We start from the raw sequence: 21,748 nt of genomic DNA on the forward strand, positions 1-21,748 counted from the left end.
AGCTGTGCCCCCGAGGAAAGGAGAAAAACGCATTAATTGCCCTGATGGTGGTTAACAGGTGTTCTCTTCAGCTACCTAAATGTAAAGCCGTTTTGTCTTTTCACTGTAGAAGGCTTCTCGTCTTTAAGTGTGAATTCCCACTCTTAGAGCAAAACAACTCTGAAACGACTGCACTATTATTTCAATGCTTTCTTGTTTCTTAGCTATTTACAGTCATATTTAGAAATACCTATTCACTTCCCTGTCGAGAAGGCAAGAAATATATTATGCTGATGAGACAAAAGACAAGAGAGCAGAAAACATGTGTTTTACTTTCCGCCTGGCCATCATGGACGAGGATTAAGAGGCTCTTGGCTTTTCCTTCAAAGAAAAGAATGTTTGAACTTTGTATTTTTACCATTTCTTATGCTCATTAATGAAATCTGTTATTTTCCTATCGTTCAGAAGTTACCCGATACTTTAGTCCTCCTAAAACTAAAAACATTTTCTAATCATGGACTCTCTCCCGTTGCGGGGTATGTTTGCCAAATTACCCAAACGCCGCACGTTCACCCAGGCGACACCTGTACCTGCAAAGCCGACAGGACAATCCGGGAGGCGAGCGAGAGGAAACTACATATCCCGCCATGCCTCGCTCATGAGCACAATGGAGCCCTGTCGTCATCCGGGTCACGGGGCTGCGCGTTCCGTGCGCGCCGCCGGATTCCGGCCTGGGTGCCGCCCCGGGCGGAGGGCCCTCCTGGGCCGGGAAAACTGCAATTCCCGGCATGCGCTGCCACGGATGCGCCTGCGTACAGGAGCTACCGCGCCGGAGCGGGTTGGTTTAAAGCGCTGTGTTAGTTCCATGGAAACCGGCCTGCCTGCTGAGGGATAGAGCTACCGGTGGACAGATGGAGTGTGAGGTAAGGCTACCGGCCGTGGACGGGGTGCCGGTCCTGCGGGGGGAGTTGGCGACTCAGCCAAGACCATCATGATCTCCTCCTGCCGCCCTCTCATTCTCTTGGCAGTGTTTAGTCTCCGCCCCCCCGGCCCCAGGATCCTAATTTATGGCGCTTCTGCGCTGGATGCAGGTGAAAACCGTTTAGGAGCTAAGTTTGCGTTGGACTGGCTGCAGCTGAGGGACGGAGGATAGCCACCAGGGAGGGCCTTCAGATAAGCCCCAATACCACCTTTTCTTTATATGTTAGGTTGGAGGTTACAGGTTCTTAGGAAAGCCATTTCGACGTGTTTTTTGTTTAATTTTTGTCACCTGTTATATTCCCCGATCTGCTTTTTAGAATGCATTCGTTCCTTGAAGTTTTCCCAGTACCTGACACTTGTGCTAGAACAGAATAGATGTTCGTTAAATTTTTGTTGAGTTTTCCGTTTGTTTGCCAGCCACAGTGCCCCATTCACTGTGCTAGGCTCTGAAGATGGGGAGAGATCAATCTGACCGTACTTCGGAGAACTCAGTCTAGCTCGAACACCCACACACTCCTCCACTTGTTCATAGTGGAGCACCTAGGGACGCTCAGTTCCCTGGATCCTTTCTGTTCTCCGTTAGACAGTCTTGTGGCTTTACAAGTGGCATGTGCGTTGACAACTCCAAAATTTATATCGCCAGCCCACACTTCTTCCCTGAACTCCGAATTAACAAGTTCAGTCTTGTTGTGGCCATCTTTTCTGTTTTACATTTAACATTTCCAAAACAACTCAATCTTTCAGCTAAAACCAGTTCTGACAGGCTTCCATTGTCTCAATTAATGGCAACACCATCCTTCCAATTATATCCTTGCTCTCATATTTCATATCTAATCCATCAGCAAAACCAATCTTTAAAATATATCTGGAGTCTGACCACTTCTTACTATTCTCTTGCTATCACCCCGGTCCTAGCCAATGGCACCTCCTGCCTGGGTTATTGTAGCGGCTTCCCAACTGGTCTTTCTACCTCTATGGTTGTCCTACCCTCCTGGGAGGGTATCCAGAGTGATCCAGTTAAAAGGTAAGTTACATCACAGCACTCCTCCACTCTACACAGTCCAATGGTTCTGAGAGTCACTGAGAGTAAAAGCCAAAACTTTAAGACCTAATGTGATCTGGTCCCTTTATTACCTTCTGACCTCACCTTCTATAGTTCTCTCCTTCACTTACTCCTCTCCAGCCAGACTGACCTCCTTACAGTTTGTAAGGATCTTTGTACTCACTGATCTTTGTACTCACTGTTTACTCTTTCTGGACTTTTCAGTCACCTGACTTTTACTAGTATATTACTTAAGACATTGGTCTTATTCATGCCATCCTTTCAATGAGGTAACCTACTTAGGAGCTCCATAGACATACTCTCCCTAAATACAGAAACAGAATTGTATTAATTTGATAATGATACGTTTATGAAAGTAGCTATGAATGCACTTTCTTAAAACTAAAAGTTTATATATTAGTATTTTTATTATTGTTACGATCAAGCATCAGGCCTTGGGTTCAAGACTACATTCAATGCTATTTGCATCTTTTCAAAAACTGCAAAGCACACATAAGTCAAGCCATAGTCTCTTTGCTGCAATATTAGCAATTAGAGCTAGATTCTTTTCTTGTAAGATTGTATTTCTTAGACTCCGAGCTTTTGAGCTATGCCTTCTGAGGATCTGCCAAGTGGCCAGTGGACTGTGTGTGGGGCCTGCCAGCTGAGGGAGGACAGGCAAGGGTATACTGCAGTGAAAGTGAGAATCTTTCCTGACTCAGCAGATTTACTGGATCCAGGTAGTTACCTCACTCTTCCTTTAACAGGCTCCCAGGTATTCCGGGACTCTCCCTGGTGGATATTAAGGCTGTCTTAGTCTTGCTATTCATCTACCATTGATTGCTTCCTCGAGCTCTCCTGACCTTGACATGTTTTCTTTTTTTTTTCCCCATTGCAGGGGAGGTTTGTGGAGGAATGGTTTTCAGTTAATCCTAGGACCTGTTTTTAATCTCCAAAGGGTAGATTGGCTTGTTTAGTGGTTTGTTTTTTTTTTTTTTTTTGGCTTGTTTAGTTTTCCAGTCAACTTCTTGGATGACTTGCACATGTTCATCAGTGATTCACTAAGAGGATATTTCAAGAACACCGCCATGTTCACTTAGAAGCTTTATCCCTTGCCCAACATCAGTCTGTCCCAAGCATCTCACTCTTCCCTTTCTTAGGGTGAATTTTCTTTCCGGAAACCTGAATGGCTCCAGGGTAGATCAGGTTCAGGTGGGCATGAGTGATGAGGGGAATCAAATTCTTACTCAAACATATATAAACTTTCTCTTAAAAAAAAAATTAATTTGGTTTTAAATTTTGTTTTTATGGCTGAAAGTGCACATGATACTGTAAAGTAAGTGTGAGCATTTTATACATATCATAGGTACTTTAGGGAAATATCAGCAAAACTGTGACATTTCAACAATACATGAAAAAATTTTATTTTATTTATTTATTTTTTAAGATTTTATTTATTATTTGATAGAGACACAGCGAGAGAGGGAACACAAACAGGGGGAGTGGGAGAGGGAGAAGTAGGCTTCCCGCTGAGCAGGGAGCCCCGATGCCGGCCTGGATTCCAGGACCCTGGGATCTCGACCTGAGCCGAAGGCAGATGCTTAACGACTGAGCTACCCAGGCACCCCTACATGAAAAAATTTTAGATGGGAATCTGTATCCCATTCAAAATACGTGGTAAACTTGTATTCCATTTTCTGTATTTTTTCCCTAAAATGGACTAATATTTGTATTAGTATTTTATGCTTGGCTTTTGATATAAGTTAATAGAGGCCATCCTTTGTATTATAACTAGCTGCCTCAGCCTAACAAGTTACCAGGGAAATTGTCCTCCCTCACATCTCCGGTAGTACTTGTCCTTTCTTTTACCACCCCTTCTACTTGTTTCTCCACCAACTATTGCCTGGGGCGACTGTGTTTCAGGAATGTTTTTGCTGCAAGGAACAGAAAAACATGACTAAGCTTATTTTTCTCAAATAAGCAGAGGTTGGATGTTGCTAGTTTTGGGCAAGAAAAAAAAAAAAACCTCAGGTTAATCTGAACTTCTCTGGCCTTTTCCTTGTATTTCTCAGATGCTGGTGATCCCTAGCTCTCTGTGTCTAAAAGTGAGGCACTGCATGGCTGACTAAAAGAGAGCTCTCAGAGCTCTGGGCCTCATACAGGGAAGTAAAGGACCGGCACCATCATTTCAGTTTTTTCTATCAGAAAAACAAAAGCCTTCTCAGAAGCTCCTTGCAAATTTTTTGCCTAAAGTCTCATTGGCCAGAATGTGTCACATGGCTGTGCCAGCTGCAAGGGAGGCTGGGGACATGAACTCTTCAGCTTCTTTTATAGAGAAAACAAAGGAGTCAACTCTGTCTACCCCAAATCTTATTAAACACTTTACATTTCCTCCCCACTTCAAGCCTGGTTTATTTCTAGGTGGGCAGTAACAAGACAGCAGGTGATAGAAAATGGAATGGAGGGTAAATCCATGTGGTGTTTCTCTGTTGTTACCCTTCCATTTTCTCCCCACCCACACTCCCCAACCCTAACCCTGGTCTTATGGAGGCTCTTCCTTCTATTACCTAAGGAACACTATCCTGGTACATGTGGTAACATGAGCAGGAGTCTCCAAATCTGGCTTTTTTCCAGAAACATGGATGAAACTTACTTCAACTCTTTGTAGATCCAAAGACTTTGTTACTGTCTATACCGTTGTCTTTCTCTTCAGGAAATTTTGAAAGCATGGATGGAAATTAATAATAGAGAGCTTCTTTGCCCCCATGTCCTTAAGCTGATCATTAACAGAAAATCTTTTAACAAATTCAGATTACATGTGTCAGAAATGCTTTCTGTTTCATAGAAGAGAATAAAAGAGAGAAATCCTGGTCAGAAGCACTAAAATAAGAGTAAAAAGAAAATTTGTACCCTTTGACCTACATCAGTCCATTTCCCCTTCCCTCCACCTCATTCTATTCTCTGTTTCTATGAAATCAACCTTTTTTTTTTAATTCCACATATAAATGATATCAAACAATATTTTTCTGCTCTGTCTGGTTCATCTCACATAGCATAATGCCCTCTAGATTCATCAATGTCAGTGGCAGGATTTTCTTTTTATGGCTGAATAATATTTTATTATATATATTATATATATAATATATATATAAAAATCACTTCTTTGTCCATTCATCTGGTGAATGACATTTAGGTTGTTTCTCTATATTGGCTATGGTGAATAATGCTGCACTGAACATGAGTGAACAGGTACTTCTTTAAAATCCTGTCTTTGATTCCTTTGTATATATACAAAGGAGTGGGATTGCTGGATCATATGGTAGTTATATTTTTAATTTTTTGAGGAACTTCCATACTGTTTTCCATAAATGGCTGTACCATTTTATATTCCCACCAACAGTGTATGAGGGTTCACTTATCTCCACATCTTCACCAACATTTGCTATCTTCTTGATAATAGCTATCCTAACAGGTGTGAGGTGATATTTCATTGTGGTTTTGATTTGCGTTTCCCTGGTGATTAGTGATTTGAGCACCTTTTAATTTATCTATTGGCCATCTCTTTGTTGTCTTTGGAGAAAATGTCTGTTAAGATCCTCTGCTCATTTTTTTTAGTTTCTTTGCATTTTTGCTATTGAGTTATATGAGTTCTTTATATATTTTGGACATTAACTGCTTATCAAATCTGTGGTATGCGATTATTTACTATGATTCTGTAGGTTACCTTTTCAAATAAGTTCTGAGGATCTAATGTACAGCATGGTAGCATAGTAATATGTTGTATAGTTGAAAGTTGTGAGAGTAGATCACACACACAACACACACAAAGTTAACTATGTTATCTATGTGGGGTGATGAATGTGTTAATTATCTTGATCTTGGTAACCATTCTACAGTGTATATGTATATCAAATCATCACATTGTACACTTTAAATAAAATTATATTCAATTATTCCTCAGTAAAGTTAAAAGACTAGACCATTCTCTGGGACCTGTTGTGGGGAGATAAAAGGTGACTGGAGAGCTATTTCAAGATGAAGAAATGTTCGGGGCACCTGGGTGGCTTAGTCGTTAAGCATCTGCCTTCGGCTCAGATCGTGGTCCCAGGGTCCTGGGATCGAGCCCTGCATCAGGCTCCCTGCTTGGTGGGAAGCCTGCTTCTCCCTCTCCCACTCCCCCTACTTGTGTTCCCTCTCTCGCTGTGTCTCTCTCTGTCAAATAAATAAATAAATCTTTTTAAAAAAAAAAAAAAAGTGAAGCAATGTTCTTGATATTGGCAAGAAACTCAGTCTTTTCACTGTCCCTCATCATGCTGCTACCCCCTTAAATCCTGCCACCAGTTTTCCCACTTCTTTAATTCTTGCCTTGAGTGATGGAGACTATCAATTACTTGGACCTGAGGTAGTCACCACTTGCACTGCCTGGGAGGTGAGGGGAAGAGAGATCTCTGATTACACAGCAAGAGGGGGAGAAAAGATGTGTTCCTAATATCCAAAGTGGAATCTTTGTGAACGTTTCCATGGGAGCACTGTTGCTAGTAATGGTTAAGGTTTACAGTTGGTTGGTATAGAAATGTCTATACAAAAGGTTGGAGTTGCAGGAAAATGTCCTTAAAGTTTCTTTCCCCAATGACCTTGTCATTGAACTTTGGGCCCATGATTCATCTATATGTTGGGACTGCTTCTTCTATGCTAATTCTGCCTAATTCTGTCACTAATATTTCAAAATATTAGGAAAGAAGAGAAGTCTGGAAATTTTATGTCAATAGCTATAGAAGAGTCTTTGCTAGGCTATGAAGTTAAGTTTGCAAATTATTTTTTAAAATCACTGCTTCAATGTAGTTGGTAAATTTATCTTACAACAAGTGCTCAGAAATCTAAGTATAGAATGTTTTTCTGAAAGGTTGGTTAGAGTATGTTAAAATGGTGATGGCTAGTAATGAAAGAAGTAATAATTCCCTTAGCCAAGTCATAGATCCTAGTTATGTGTCTATACTACCAGATAGATAGACTAGATTATGATGAAATAACAAACTACTCAACAATCTCAGTGGCTTATAACAACGTAAGTTTATTGCCCACTCACACTGGATGTCATGGACAGGCCATAGCTCTGCTTCATGTCTTCTTCACTGTGGAATCTTGGCACACTAAGCCGGCCCTATCTGGGTTGTTGCTCATCTCATGGAGGGGAGAAAGAAGGAGATGATGAATGACAAGTTGGCTCTTAAAGTTCCCACCCACATTAAACTGACCAAAGCAAGACACATGGCCATTCCTGACCTCAACAGAACAGGGATGTGTAATTCTCCCACAAGAAGGGACAGTGACTATTTTGAACCATAATAGAACCTACTATACCAATATTGTGACTTTAATCTCAGGTGCATATGGAAACTACAGTGTCCAGACCGGTCCTCTCTCCAACCCACATCAATGCTACAGCTTCTGAAACATTCACGGTACTTCAGGAAAGGATGAGAATAGTTGAGGAACAGACCAGTTCTCTGAGGGATGACCTAATAATGTTGGACTTTGGTGAAAAAAGGTAATAAATGGAAAATGAACTAGATCTTTGTAGGTTGAAGAATTCTTAGGAGTCATAGTACAGATGGTTCAGCAGATGAAATACAGGTATTTATAAAAGAATTGAAAAAAAAGTTTCCATTTGCACATTAATTAGAAAATATTTGTGAGATAGAGTTGTCATCTTGTAATAGAGCTACTACCACTATTCCCCTGAACAGATACTTATTTCAAATGAGGAGGTGGGTCGGGATGGGGTAACAGGATGATAGGCATTAAGGAGAGTCCGTGATACAATGAGCACTGGGTGTTATAGGCAACTGATTAATCCCTGAACTCTACCTCTGAAAATAATAATACACTATATGTTAATTTATTGAATTCAAATAAAATAAAATTTTAAAAATGTGCTAATTAGGTGCACAAACTGTTCATCTTCAAAACTTGATTGAAAACAAATATGGAATTTTTGTATAATTAGAAAAAATGTAGTTCATATTTTTAAAATCAAAAATAGACTTTGATATTAGTTAAGGTGAACATCTAAACTTGATTCATGCCATTGATATTGTCTTCATTTTCTTTCCCCAGATTTATTGTAAATTAAAAGAAAGGTTTTAAATCTTTAAAAAAATTTCCTAATTTAAAATGAGGTACTCAAAAAAAAAAAAAAAAATCCCACCTTTTTTTCCCCTTGGCTAAAGAAGATATTGCCACTAAAAGTTGGATGATTAATGGCCTGAGGAATCTGGGTACTTAAGCAGCCAATATCAAATTTGCTGGTGTGATTTTCTTTAAGATTACAATATATTTCTTTAGTGTCTCTCATGAAAACCTAAAATTATTATAGTTGGTATTATAGCACCCACAGAATGAATAATTCTTCAGTAGTTAGAGATTAAATTTGTATAGATGCTGAGTATGTGAGAATAAAGTAGGAATGTTTATTATGACCTTGTTTAAAATTTTTCTAAAAATATGTGAATATATTTCCTCCATGCTAACTTTAATTTTTTATAATTATAGATTTATTATTTAACATGTTTTATGTACCACATAAAACTTTACAAAAAATTCACATTAAAAGATACAACCGTTATAAAGTCAGTGGTCTTTATCCAACTGACATTAGTCTCATCCTCTTTACCTAATGGTGCTTTCTATATTTAAATTTGGAGAACTAACAGATGCTTAACTAAGGAATCTAATTTTTATTCTTGGTAGAAATGACCTGATGATTGGGATTACCATAGTACACATTGCATTGCATAATATTGTTAAATTGGGATCTTTGTCCAGAGGCCAACTGGAGACTCCGAAATGTTTAGAAGAACCTGTGAGCCAGAATAGCATTAGTCCCATCCAGAACGAAATGTTTTGTTCAGGAAAACCAGATATTCTATGGAAGAACTGTGAGTTTCTGGTAAATCGAATGTGCCGTCTGGAAAGCCTCATCCAGTCCTTGAAGATGAACATCTTTCGTCTGCAAACTGAAAAGGATTTGAATCCACAGAAAACAGGTACAGAGAGAAGAGAATCATCAGAAATTTGGTCCTGTATGGGTGCTTAATGAGTTTATGATTCTTTTCCTTTCCTGACCTTCTTTCAACTGCTCCATGACCCTCCTGTGCTGTTGGGTAGCTTTTCTGAAGGATCGACTGAATGCAATACAGGAGGAGCATTCCAAGGACTTGAAGCTGTTGCATCTTGAAGTGATGAATTTGCGCCAGCAACTAAGAGATGTAAAAGAGGAAGAAGACAAGGCACAAGAAGAAGTGCAAAGGTTGACTGCCACCCTGGAGATTGCCTCAGAGACAAAGGTTTGAATCCAGATTTCTGAAATACAGATTCACTGTTATCTGTTAACTGGAGGAGGCAACAGACCCATAAAATTGACTTTTAAAATTAGGTGATATGATGTAAGGATTCTTGACATTTCAAAGTTACCTACATTGATAACCTAAACTATTGTGTACTATCAGTAATGTGGTGTTTATAGAGCCCTTACCCTGATATGCATGAGAGTGGGAGTCCAAGGGTATAAGGCAGAGTCTCTGCTCTTCCAAGAGCTTATATGCTAGCTGGGAGAACAAGGAATAGCATGAAAAACTAAATAGAGAAAAAATAAGGACATAGGAAGTGTTAAAGAACAGTGTAGGACAGTAAGTGAATATTGACGTGTGTTTTGTGTTCAGGTGGGTTTGAGAGGGTGAGTATGCCCTATCTACCTAGAGTAGATTAGCGTAGGCTTCAAGGAAGAGGTAAGTCATGAGCTGAATTTTGTAGAAGGCAAAGTAGAGAGGTGAGGACATTTCAAGGAGTACACACAGAGGCAGGAAAGAATATAGAGTAGGATAATAAACTGACAATTTTGTTCTCCCTTCAAGGGCCAGGCAGTATAATAGATGGTCAACATGTTATTTTGTTAAATTTTTGAAAAACCTCATGACAGGATGATACTGTCCCCATTTTAGTAATAAGAGCATTGGGCCCCAGAGAGAACTCATTTCTCTAAGATGACACTTCCCTATTTTCTTCCTGTTACCCAGCTTTGAACTTAGATTTTTCCACTGATAAAGTTAGAGGAAATGCATAAACTAGCCTGAGAGGAGTGAGGATTGGGGGGGGGGAATAAATTGGACATTAGTGAGGGATCACATTATAGAGGATTTCAAAATCAAGAATAATCAGTAGTTGGGCTTGATACTATGGGGGTGATTATCATTTTTGATAAGGAAGTGACATAACAAAAATAAGAAAACTAATCTGGCAGTGGTGTAGAGTTTTGGGAAACCAATTAGGAGTCCATTGCATGATTTGAGCCACAAGCCTTATTAGATCTGACTTAGGGTGGCATTTTGAAAAGAAATGTTTTATGAAGAAAGATATGTTAGAATATGATACTGGACAGGAGCTGAGTATAGGAAAGAAGGCAAAGATGACTGAGGTTTTACATCTTGGATTGTGGTGCCATTAATAGTGATATAAAAGAGAATAAATAGTGAAAGCTGTATTTTTGATCCTCAGCTCCTAAGCACGGATAATATTTGAGGCAAGAAGAGATTGAATACTTAAACAAACAAACAAACAAAAGAATATACTTTGTAAGAAAAAGTTCCGTCAATTACCAGGTTCTCTCATTATTGAATTTTACATAAAAGTGAATGTGTTTGGGGTCCCTTTGTGGCTCAGTCAAGTGTCCGACTCTTGGTTTCAGCTCAGGTCATGATCTCATGGGTTGTGAGATTGAGCCCTGCCTGGGGTGGGGGGGTGGTTTGCTTGAAGATTCTCTCCCTCTGCCCCTCCACGAACTTGTGCATGCATTCTCTCTCTCTCTCCTTTTTTCCTTTTTTTCCTTTTTTTAATACAAATTCAATTAATCAACCTATAGTGTATTATTAGTTTCAGAGGTAGAGTTCAGATTCATCAGTTGTATATAACACCCAGTGCATCCCCCTACCCATCTCCCCTCCAGCAACCCTTAGTTTGTTTCCTATAGCTAAGAGTCTCTTATGGTTTGTCTCCCTCTCTGATTTCATCTTACTTTATTTTTCCCTCCCTTCCCCTACATTCATCTGTTTTGTTTCTTAAATTCCGCATATGAGTGAGATCATATGATGATTGTCTTTCTCTGACTTATTTCGCTTAGCATAATACCCTCTAGTTCCATCCTCTTCATTGCATGTGGCAAGATTTCACTTTTTTGAAGGCTGTGTAATATTACATTGTATGTATATGTGTGTGTGTGTGTGTATATATATAGCACATCTTTTTTTTTTTTTTAAGATTTTATTTATTTATTTGACAGACACAGTGAGAGAGAGAACACAGCAGGGGGAGTGGGAGAGGGAGAAGCAGGCTTCCAGCAGAGCAGGGAGCCCGATGCGGGGCTCGATCCCAGGACCCTGGTATCATGACCTGAGCTGAAGGCAGAAACTTAATGACTGAGCCACCCAGGCGCCCCTATAGCACATCTTCTTTATCCATTCATCTGTTGATGGACATCTGGGCTCTTTCCATAGTTTGGCTATTGTGGACATTGTTGCTATAAACATTGGGGTGCAGGTGCCCCTTTGGATCACTACATTTGTATCTTTGGCGTAAATACCTAGTAGTGCTGGCTCTGGTGTTAACATTATGAGGAATCTTCATACTGTTATCCACAGTGGCTGCACCAGTTTGCATTCCCACCAACAGTGTAAGAAGGTTCCCATCTGGCAAGGTTCTCCACATCCTTGCCAACATTTGTTGTTTCCTGACTTGTTAATTTTAGCCATTCTGACTGGTGTGAGATGGTATCTCATTATGGTTTTGATTTGTATTTCCCTGATGCCAGGTGATGTTGATCTTTTCGTGTGTCTGTTGGCCATTTGTTTGTCTTTGGAAAAATGTTCATGTTTTCTGCCCATTTCTGAGTGGATTATTTGATTTTTGCGTGTTTTACAAATATCTTCTCCCATTCTGTCAGTTGTCTTTTGGTTTTGTTGACTGTTTTCTTTGGTGTGCAAAAGCTTTTTATCTTGATGAAGTCCCAATAGTTCATTAAAATAAATCTTTAAAAAAAATAAAAATAAAAGGGAAAATAATAGAAGTCATGAATCAAAGTGATAAAATAACTTTCTTTTTAAATATCTCGTTGTAATAATTATTTTAGACTCACAATAAGAAGTATTTATAACTATATTCGGAATAGCATATATAGGTTGCTAGAAAAAAGTCTAGATTTGAACTGATGTGCCTATAGACAGTTTCTTTCTTCATTTCAGATTATTTAGAACCTTTTCCCCTTGTACTTTTAGAAGAATGCAGCCATTATTGAAGAGGAATTGAAGACCACAAAACGCAAAATGAACCTGAAAATTCAGGAGGTAAGATAAAAAAAAGGTTCTGGAGGGTGGAGGGGGCATTGGAATTGCTGAGGGGAAGTCAAGAAGGTAGAAAGAATGAAAAACTTTGAAGAAAAAATATGTTACTGTGGAGTAGGAAGATTTTAAAAATATGCCACGTGAAATTCAAGTGAAAGTGGCTACCCTTATTTGACATTAAGAGTTTCTTTTGCCTCAGTATGGCCCTACAACCAGAAATAAAGTAAGTGCTTTGTGAGCCAGGAAGGAAATTAGTTACCATGAAATTCATATGCTAGAGCTAAGTGAACACATGCATCCAAAGACCTTTTAAACTAAAGTTGTGTTTAAAACAAAAAGCTTTTAATAAGCCTGCTCATCTAATTTTACCTTGAAACCTCCATTTCAGCCTAAGTTTTAGTAGATAACAGATTGGGATTTGTGAAGTAGGTGGCTGCTAAAAGTTGCTGGACTAAAAATTGGCAGCTGAAAACAGTGGAAGAGTCAGGAGAATTAGTAATCCCACACACCCTGACCTAAAAACCTCAGTATTCCCTGACAGAATAATCATTGATGTTTATCCAAATCAAAAGGATCCAAATTATATTTAAAATACCAAGAAGTAGATATACTTTTAAAGAAAATTCTTATGCAAAATTACTTTTTTAAGTTACGATTTTTAGTGCATGAGGTGTTAAGTATAGCTATCTGGAAAATTCTCTCATGTACTTATTTGCCAGTAGCTACTGATAAAAGCATGATTTTTCATAGAATGTATTACATTTCGTGTATTTTTTTTAGTTTTTAGATATTTTAGTAGACTCTTTTTTTTAGAGAAGTTTTGCATTTATAGAAAAATTGCACAGAAAACAGTTCTCATAAACCTGCTCTCCCCATCCCTCCAGTTTCCCCTATTATATTAGTGTGGTACGTTTGTTAAATTTGACAAACTAGTCTTGTTCATAAATAAATTGATAAATCATTACTAGCTAAAGTCCACAGTTTATATTAAGATTCACCCTTTGTTCATTACATTATCTCACAGAATAGTATCACTGCCCTAAAAATGCTCTGTGCTCCATATACCCATCCCTCCCACCTCCTCTTCCTGAGCCCCTGGCAACCACTGATCTTTTCACTGTCTGTAGTTTTGTTATAGTTGGAATGATTCAGTGTGTGGTTGTTTTGGACTGGCTTCTTTCACTTAGCATATACATTTAACGTACCTCCAAGCCTTGTCATGGTATGGTAACTCATTTTATTGCTAAACAATATTCCAGTTGTATGGATGTACCACAGTTCGTTTATCCATTCATCTATTGAAGAACATCTTGGTTGCTTCTGAGTTTTGGCAATTGTGAATAAAGCTGCTATAAACATTCATATGCAGGTTTTTGTGTGGACATGTTATCTACTCATTTGGATAAATACCTAGAGCACAATTGCTGGATCATCTGGTAAGCTTTTGTTTACCTTTGTAAGAAAGTGCCAACCTGTCTTAAAAAATGGCTGTACCATTTTCCATTCATACCAACAATGAGTTCCTTTTGCTCCACATTCTCATCACCATGGTGTCTTGTCAGTTTTTTGAATTTTTGCCATTCTATTATGTGTGTAGTGGTATCTTGTTTTAATTATAATTACCTAATGATATATGATATTGAATATCTTTTTATATGCTTATTTGCCATCTGTATATCTCATTTGGTGAGGTGTCTGTTAGATCTTATGCTTATTTTGTAATTGGGTTGTTTGTTTTCTTATGTTGAGTTTTAAGAGTTCTTTGTATATTTTGGATGCTAGTCCTTAATCAAATATGTGTTTTGCAATTTTTTTCTCCATTCTGTAGCTTGTTTGCAGAGCAGAAGCTTTTAATTTTGATGAAGTCCAACTTACTAATTTTTTCTTTCAGGAACTGTACTTTTGGTGTCATAAGTCATCACCAAACCCAACACACCAAGATTTTTCTCCTGTGTTATTTTTAGAAGCCTTATAGTTTTGCATTTTAAATTTAAATAAATGATACATTTCGAATTAATGACGTGAGGTCTGTATCTAGATTCTTTGTGTGTGTGTGTGTGTGTGTGTGTATGTCTAGTTGTTTCAGCACCATTTGTTTAAAACACTATCAGTGATTACCATTTATCATTACTCTTTATTAGGAAAGTCTTAATTCTGAGTGCTGTGATAAAATCTTGAATTTTTTATTGAACCCTGTCAAGGATCCTTAGAAGGACTGTCCTTGTCAAAATGCATTTTGGTATTCAAGCAGGAAGGATGTATTAGTTTGCTAGGGCTGCAGTAACAAAGTACCACAGACTAGATGGCTTAAACAACAGAAATTTCTTATATTTATGGAGATTTGAAGTCCAAGATCAAGATGTCAGCAGGTTTTTTTCTCCTGAGGCTTCTCTACTTGACTTGCAGATGGCTGCCTTCACATGGTCCTCACGTGGTCTTTGCTTTGTGTGTTGCACATCCCTGGTATCTTCGTGTATCCCCGTTTCCTTCTCTTATAAGGACACCATTCAGGTTGGGTTAGGACCCACCCTAACAGCATCCTTACAGTTTATCACCTCTTTAAAGGCCCTATCTCCAAATACAGTCATATTTTGAGATACTGGGGTTAGAGCTTCAGCATAATATTTTTGGGGAATACAATTCAGTCCATATCAGGGGGCTGTATAAAGACAGAATAAATGTGGTATACATCTTCCTAAGAGGTAAGAAATATATGTAGAATCTGGCTCTGATAGACATAAAACTGGTTGCTTTTAATAATACTTCAGAATTAATACCTCAATAGTATAATTATCAAATAAAGATCCCTCTATAAAGGACTTAAATAGTATCTCGAGTACATTATACTATATAATTTGATCCAGAGCTTAGAAAAATATAGTAAGCTACAAAGTAATTATAATCTGATGGGGCGCCTGGGTGGCTCAGTCGTTAAGCGTCTGCCTCCGGCTCAGGTCATGATCCCAGGGTCCTGGGATCGAGCCCCACATTGGGCTCCCTGCTCAGCGGGAAGCCTGCTTCTCCCTCTCCCATTCCCCCTGCTTGTGTTCCCTCTCTCACTGTGTCCCTCTCTGTCAAATAAATAAATAAAATCTTTTAAAAAAAATTATAATCTGATACTATAGTATTAGATTATTAATACAGCCAAAAGTAAAAACTATGGTCATCCTTAATAAGATTGTAATACTTATAATGATGAGGAAGGATGAGGAAGGAATTTCTAAACTTGAAATGAAGGAATAGAATTATACAAGGTTCAATAGATTTGAACACATAAGAATTAAAAATCCTACATGTAAAGAAAAGGGGGGCAAAAAGCAAAACTAGTAAAACCTAGCAAAACTAGATAGAGTTAACAATCTTTCCTTTTAAAAAACTTAAAATTGACTAAAAACAAAAAACAAAAACCCCAAAAAAGTGGTCAACTAACATTTCAAAAAATATATAATAGCTCAGAAAATATACAGAGCTAATAACCATATGAGAAAATGTTTAATCTCACTAGTAACCAAAGAAATGAAAAGCTGTCAAGATGTTATTTTTAATTTATTAGATTAGCAAAGATTTAAGAAAACAACAATACATAGTACTGATGGGATTTATTCTAATACTACTGATAGGCTAAAATTGGAAGGAAAATTATATACCAAATTTATCAAAAGTCTAAACATTATTAAACCTTTAACCTAATGATTCCTCTTGTAGGAATCTATCCTAAGGAAATAGAAATGCAAAGAAAGATTTATTCACAGGCATGTTCTGCAGAACAATATTTAGAATAGTGAAAAACTGGAAAAACCTAAATGTTTGTTATTAGGAGTATGATTAAGAATATTACAGAACATTTGCAAAATGGGCTGTTATGTAAGTTTCATGCCAACACACTTTCCATGTCTTTCAACTTTTTAAAAAGTTTTTAAACATAAATCATCCATAGAGAAAACACATGCAAAACATATGTACAATTAGGAAAAGAGCTATAAAGTGTACTCTTAGGTCATCTTCACTGGGGCTTAAAAAGCAGAATTTCCTTCTACTTAACATCGTTTCATAAAAGGAATAGCATTCTGCAATTCCCATGTAAGTTTGAAAGGATCTCTTTACCTCATGAGAAAAGAGATTCTTTTTTATATCTTTATCTAACTCATCATCATTTATTGAGAGAAACAAGGTTAGTATACCCCAATTCTTGAGTGGTAGTTTTATCCACTACTTAACAGTTACTTCATTGTTTCTTTAGACCTTTAAATTCCAAAACAATTGGAACAGCTTTCAAGGGTATGTTTATAATCCTATGGGATAAAAAATATTTTAAAAAGGGAGATGAAGTAATCAAATATGGAGAAAAAGGAGTTAAAAGTGAAAGTCAGAAAATTCAGAAAGTATGTATATACTAAGGTGTGATGTTCGTGTTTTTCAACCTTCTTTTTGACAAGGCTACTGAGACATACATTTTATACTGTAACACCATACATAAATAATATACACAAACATTTCATGAAGCCTTACTTACCCTTCTTTATTAGATGCTCTATGCTCTGATATTTTTTTTTCCCCTTTTGAAAGTGCTGCTTGCAACTTACTAATACATCTTGACCCACAATTTGGAAAAAAGACTTACACAATGGGAAGACAAGGACAACAGATATGACTCTGACTACTTGTTTCTTAGTAGTTTATCCCTTAGGGAGAAACACAAGCTTGTTTCTGAGTAGTCATTAATGAATGAAAAATGTTTGGGAGTGAGATGGCATGTCTGGTAAACTTTTCATGGTGAGTTTGATCTTTTCCAAACTGCTGTGATGTTCCCTTGGTCTTGCCTAACTGCAATTTGTTCTGTAGCTAAGGAGACAGCTATCTCAGGAGAAGCACCTGAAGGAATCTCTTGAGAAATCTGCATCAACCATGCTGTTCAAAATACAAGAAATGGAATCAACAGTGGAGGTGGAACGGAAACAGGTAGATTTTTTTCTTCTTATGTCAAGGAAGTGAAACCAAAAAGAAAGCTGATATTTTACCTGTAAGTCTTTAGTTTTGCTAACTTTCTCTAGATTTATTAAATTTTTGCCCGTAGTATTATTTGAAATACCTACATGTAACTTAGACTACTCAGTTCTAAGTATTCAAGGCAATTAGTAGTTCCAAATTCTAATACCTATATTTGGATTACATAATCTTTATTTTAACCAATGGCTGTCCTTCATAATAAAATTATAAAAAAGCTTTTACTTAAGGAATTTGTTTTGTTTTTTTAAAATATTTTATTTATTTATTTGACAAAGACAGCAAGAGAGGAAACACAAGCAGAGGGAGTGGGAGAGGGAGAAGCAGGTTTCCCACCAAGTGGGGAGCCCGATGCGGGGCTCAATCCCAGGGTCATGACCTGAGCCAAACTGCCTCTGCCACCCAGGCGCCCCGCCCCCCCACTTTTTTATTTTTTAAAGATTTTTTAAATTTATACAACTGCTGTTTTTTAACCTCTTCGCATTTTTTTTTTAAGATCTTATTTATTAGAAAGAGAGCACAACAAGCAGGGGTAGCAGCAAAGGGAGAAGGAGAAGCAGGCTCCCCACTGAGCAGGGAGCCTGATGCGGGACTCGATCCCAGGACCCTGGGATCATGACCTGAGCCAAAGGCAGCCACTTAACCTACTGAGCCACCCAGGCGCCCCTACTTATGGAATTTGTAAATGATCCTTTATTGCTATAACTTGCACTACCAATATAGTGGCTACTAGCCACATATGGCTATTTAAATTTAAATTAGTTAAAATTAAATAAAATTAAAAATTCAATTTCTCACCCACTCTGGCCACGCTTCAGGTGCTCGGCAGTTACTTGTGCCTGATGCATGTTGTGTTCGAGAGTGTACAGAAAGTTCTGTCGGACAGCCCTACTGTAAAACACTGCACCCTACTGAAATCTTTAACATAGAAACTCCCCTTCTCCCTCCAGTGATGTTAAGATCAGAAAATCTGCCTCACACGTGTGCTCGAAGGTAGTTTGGTAGAAATCTTTACTTTACAGAAAGGAGTTTTTCTTACACATTTCAGGTGCAGATCTTGCAGCAAAACTGCATTGCCCTACGCAGGTCTATGCAGACCACACAGGAATTACTGGTGCAGGAACAACAGAAAAAAGGAGATTTGGAGACTTCTATCTCACAGCTCAAGTCTGACCTAAGTATGAAAATAGATGCTAGAAATTACATTGCTGTTAGTTTTTTTGAGATTTCATGCAAAAACTCTTAAGATCTGAAATTCTTGAAGAGGCCGTTGTTACTGAGATTTACCACAGGACGAAATGTAAAAAATTGTTGATTGCCTTTTTGTCTGTGGCACTGGAAAAAAGAAAGGTAATAAAATAGAATTTGATCCTCTTAACTGTAAACTATTCTGTATTTAAATTTTTTCTCAGGTTTATTTAAGTGTTCGTGGACTTGGGAACATTGGATTTCTAGAAATCTAGATTGAATATTGGATAATAGAACATTAATAAGGAAATAAGTCCTTTAATAGTTGCTAACCTGATTCTAACCATTTATCATTTTTCAGGTTGCCATTCTATTGACCTGTATTTGTAGCAATGGGTGGTTGTATGTTACCTTAGAGCTTAATGTCCTCATTTTACAGATGAGTAAACAGAGTTCTTATAGGTGATTGAGTTAGGAAATGGGTAAGTCTAGCCGTGATCCCATGTTGTTCAGTCACGGTTCTTCCAACCCATCAGCCTTGTCGTATTGACTGTTGTTAATACATAATTGTAAAGCAGTTTCAGCCAGTATCAAGTATAGGGATCACAGTGCAGTGCTTCGCATGAGTAACACTTCCTGGTTTACATAGAGCTTTCACATAAACGATCTCATGTAACACGCTAAACTATCCATACTTCCCAAAGTTAAAGCGATGCCTGAGCCTGTATCTTCTACCTCCAGTGTTCCTGCCAGTGTGCCTTCTATGCTCTCTGGCTGTAGTGAGAGCAGGGAATACCAAAAGGGAAATGAAAATTATAAAAAGCATGGAACAAAGAGTAATCTGTTCAGTGTTTTGTTCTGCTTTTAACAGAAAGTACTGTTTTTCCTTATAGTTGTTGAGTAGTGAATTATCCATGGAGTTCTCACTGATAATGCCCCAAGATAATTTTCTATCTTCCTGTGATTGTGTGGCTACAAAAAATACATATTATATTTTATGGGGCTGCCACATTATCTCATTTGACCTTACAACCTTGTGAGCAAGATAAGAAAATATACCCCATTCTATAGAAGAATAAAAAGGTCTGTATCCAAGGACCTATGGCAAATAGGATAGCTGGGAGTAAAACACAGATCTTTCTACTATAGTAGTAATTTTTTTCAATGTCACTTTCTGATTGGATTAATGCTTTAGTTTTGAATTTTATAAAGAATATATGGAAGACCATTTAAAAGATGAAAATTACACAACATTTATTAAAACTAACACGAGGAAAAGGAAGCTGTCTGAATACCAACTATCTGCTTCATATTGAGTAAAAGACTCTTTACATGCATGCAATTTGATTACTTTAAGGTACAGTAGTTAGGCTAACTAGGTTAATAAAAGAAATGCCTCTAGATATTTGCTTTAATGAATTTAAAAATGTAATTATTAGCAATAAACTTTTATACACACACACTAAGGTGATGAGATTGTCCTCCCACGTAAGATAAACACTCCCCTTTCATTCTTACTTTGATTACTGGAATTTTTAGAATAGATCATATAATGATCTTTTTATCCTTCACATATTTTAAATTAGCATTTACTGTATTTGAAATGAGTCTTGGACTTATATATTCAAAAAGTATAGTTTTTCTGACTATATCCTACATAAAATGTGAGTTTCTATGTGTTTTGTAATTTTCTGGCTTTAGAATATTTAAGTGAAACAAAACTAATGAATCTTTATGCATTTTGCATGAAGCCAAAACGTTACTGTCAGAGAAGTTTACTTTGGGCTGTTGGTATACGATGCCAAACTGTTCCCCTGTTTCTCTCTTTGGTTTTATTTTCACTGTATATACTCTCTGGGTGGTTTCAAATCTTTTTTTTTCCCACATAAAATCATCTTCCTGAGCTCCAGATGGTATCTTACTGCCAACTAAACATCTATATATGGATGCCTTACAGATACCTCAAAACACACGGTGAATACTTAAATATTGCAATCATTCTTACTCATTCTGTCCCCCGAACCTGCTCCTTGTCCTGTGTTTCCTATTTAGTTGAAGAGTCTGCCACCCACTCCATTGCTTAAATCTGGACACTGGATACTCTCCTTGACTCATCTATTGCCTTTACCCCAGCAGCCAGCCGCCAGCCAAGTCCTGACAGTTCTCCCTTCTTGTTATTTCCGGAGCGTGTTTTCCCTTTGCATCTTCATTGTCCTTCCCTTAGAGCCAGCTTTCATTGTTTTTTGTTTTTTGTTTTTTGTTTTTATTAAAGATTTTATTTATTTATTTGAGAGTGAGAGAGAGAGAGCACAAGAGGGAGGAGCGGGAGAGGGAGAAGCAGACCCCCTGCCAAGCAGGGAGCCCGATGCGGGACTCGATCCCGGGACTCCAGGATCATGACCTGAGCCGAAGGCAGTCGCTTAACCAACTGAGCCACCCAGGCGCCCAGCTTTCATTGTTTTATACTTTGGTTACTGCACAGCTACTAAACTGATATCCTCTTCCTTATTGAGCCTCTGTTAGAGTGTTCTCTCTAACAAAAAGCTTTTGATCAGGTGCCTCTCCACTTTAAAATCCCTCAGATGCATCAACCTCTATGCCTGGAGTAAAATATGACCTCATTGACAATTGCACGTGACTGTGGACTATTTTCTTGATAATTTCATGACTTAATTTCCAGTCTATAAACATATGGTAGAAATATTTGCATTCTCCTTATTTACACAACATACAGACTGGGGAAAAAAAGCAAGCTGCTCCAGGAGATGATACTGTGTGATTTCAATGTCGCTGTAGTAAGTTATTATTACCATAGTTATGTGGACTCTTTGTTTTTAGTTTCTAGAGATGAGCTCATTTCCAAGTTGGTTGAAGAAAATACGGTGAGTTTTGAGGTTGTAAAGTTCAGAGATGTTCTTTCCTCTCTCACTAAGTAGTATTTCCTCACTTGTGTTGGTTTACAATTGTTCTGGTTCTCCTGAAGTCTTTATTAGAAAAAAGTTGCAGTGCAAATGAGTTGTATATTCAGACCTGTTGTCAACTGGGTATTAGGAAATCATTTCACGCAGGTTATTGCGGTTTGATAAAAAGATGAATTAGCAAAAATTATGAGACTAATTTGCATTTTATCTTTATTGCAAAATAATTGTTATGAAAAAGTTTT

At 37.7% G+C, this 21,748-nt stretch overlaps 1 protein-coding gene across 2 annotated transcripts in view; it reads left to right on the forward strand.

Moving 5' to 3' along the window:
- The first annotated feature begins 711 nt into the window (after nucleotides 1–711).
- The window catches only part of CCDC150 (coiled-coil domain containing 150), a 77,544-nt gene continuing 56,507 nt past the window's right edge, over nucleotides 712–21,748 (forward strand). For both annotated transcript variants that reach the window (XM_064586856.1, XM_054506075.2), the window contains exons 1-8: nucleotides 712–902; nucleotides 7,387–7,550; nucleotides 8,828–9,048; nucleotides 9,170–9,348; nucleotides 12,328–12,396; nucleotides 17,236–17,352; nucleotides 18,446–18,575; nucleotides 21,424–21,467. In XM_064586856.1, coding sequence (XP_064442926.1) covers nucleotides 891–902; nucleotides 7,387–7,550; nucleotides 8,828–9,048; nucleotides 9,170–9,348; nucleotides 12,328–12,396; nucleotides 17,236–17,352; nucleotides 18,446–18,575; nucleotides 21,424–21,467 — 936 coding nt within the window. In that variant the 5' untranslated portion in view covers nucleotides 712–890. The remainder of the gene's footprint in view (nucleotides 903–7,386; nucleotides 7,551–8,827; nucleotides 9,049–9,169; nucleotides 9,349–12,327; nucleotides 12,397–17,235; nucleotides 17,353–18,445; nucleotides 18,576–21,423; nucleotides 21,468–21,748) is intronic.

The sequence above is a fragment of the Mirounga angustirostris genome, unplaced genomic scaffold (assembly GCF_029215605.1).
Source record: "Mirounga angustirostris isolate CCGP_5_RB_7025 unplaced genomic scaffold, mMirAng1.0.hap1 SCAF_3, whole genome shotgun sequence".
In the NCBI taxonomy this organism is placed as follows: domain Eukaryota; kingdom Metazoa; phylum Chordata; class Mammalia; order Carnivora; family Phocidae; genus Mirounga; species Mirounga angustirostris.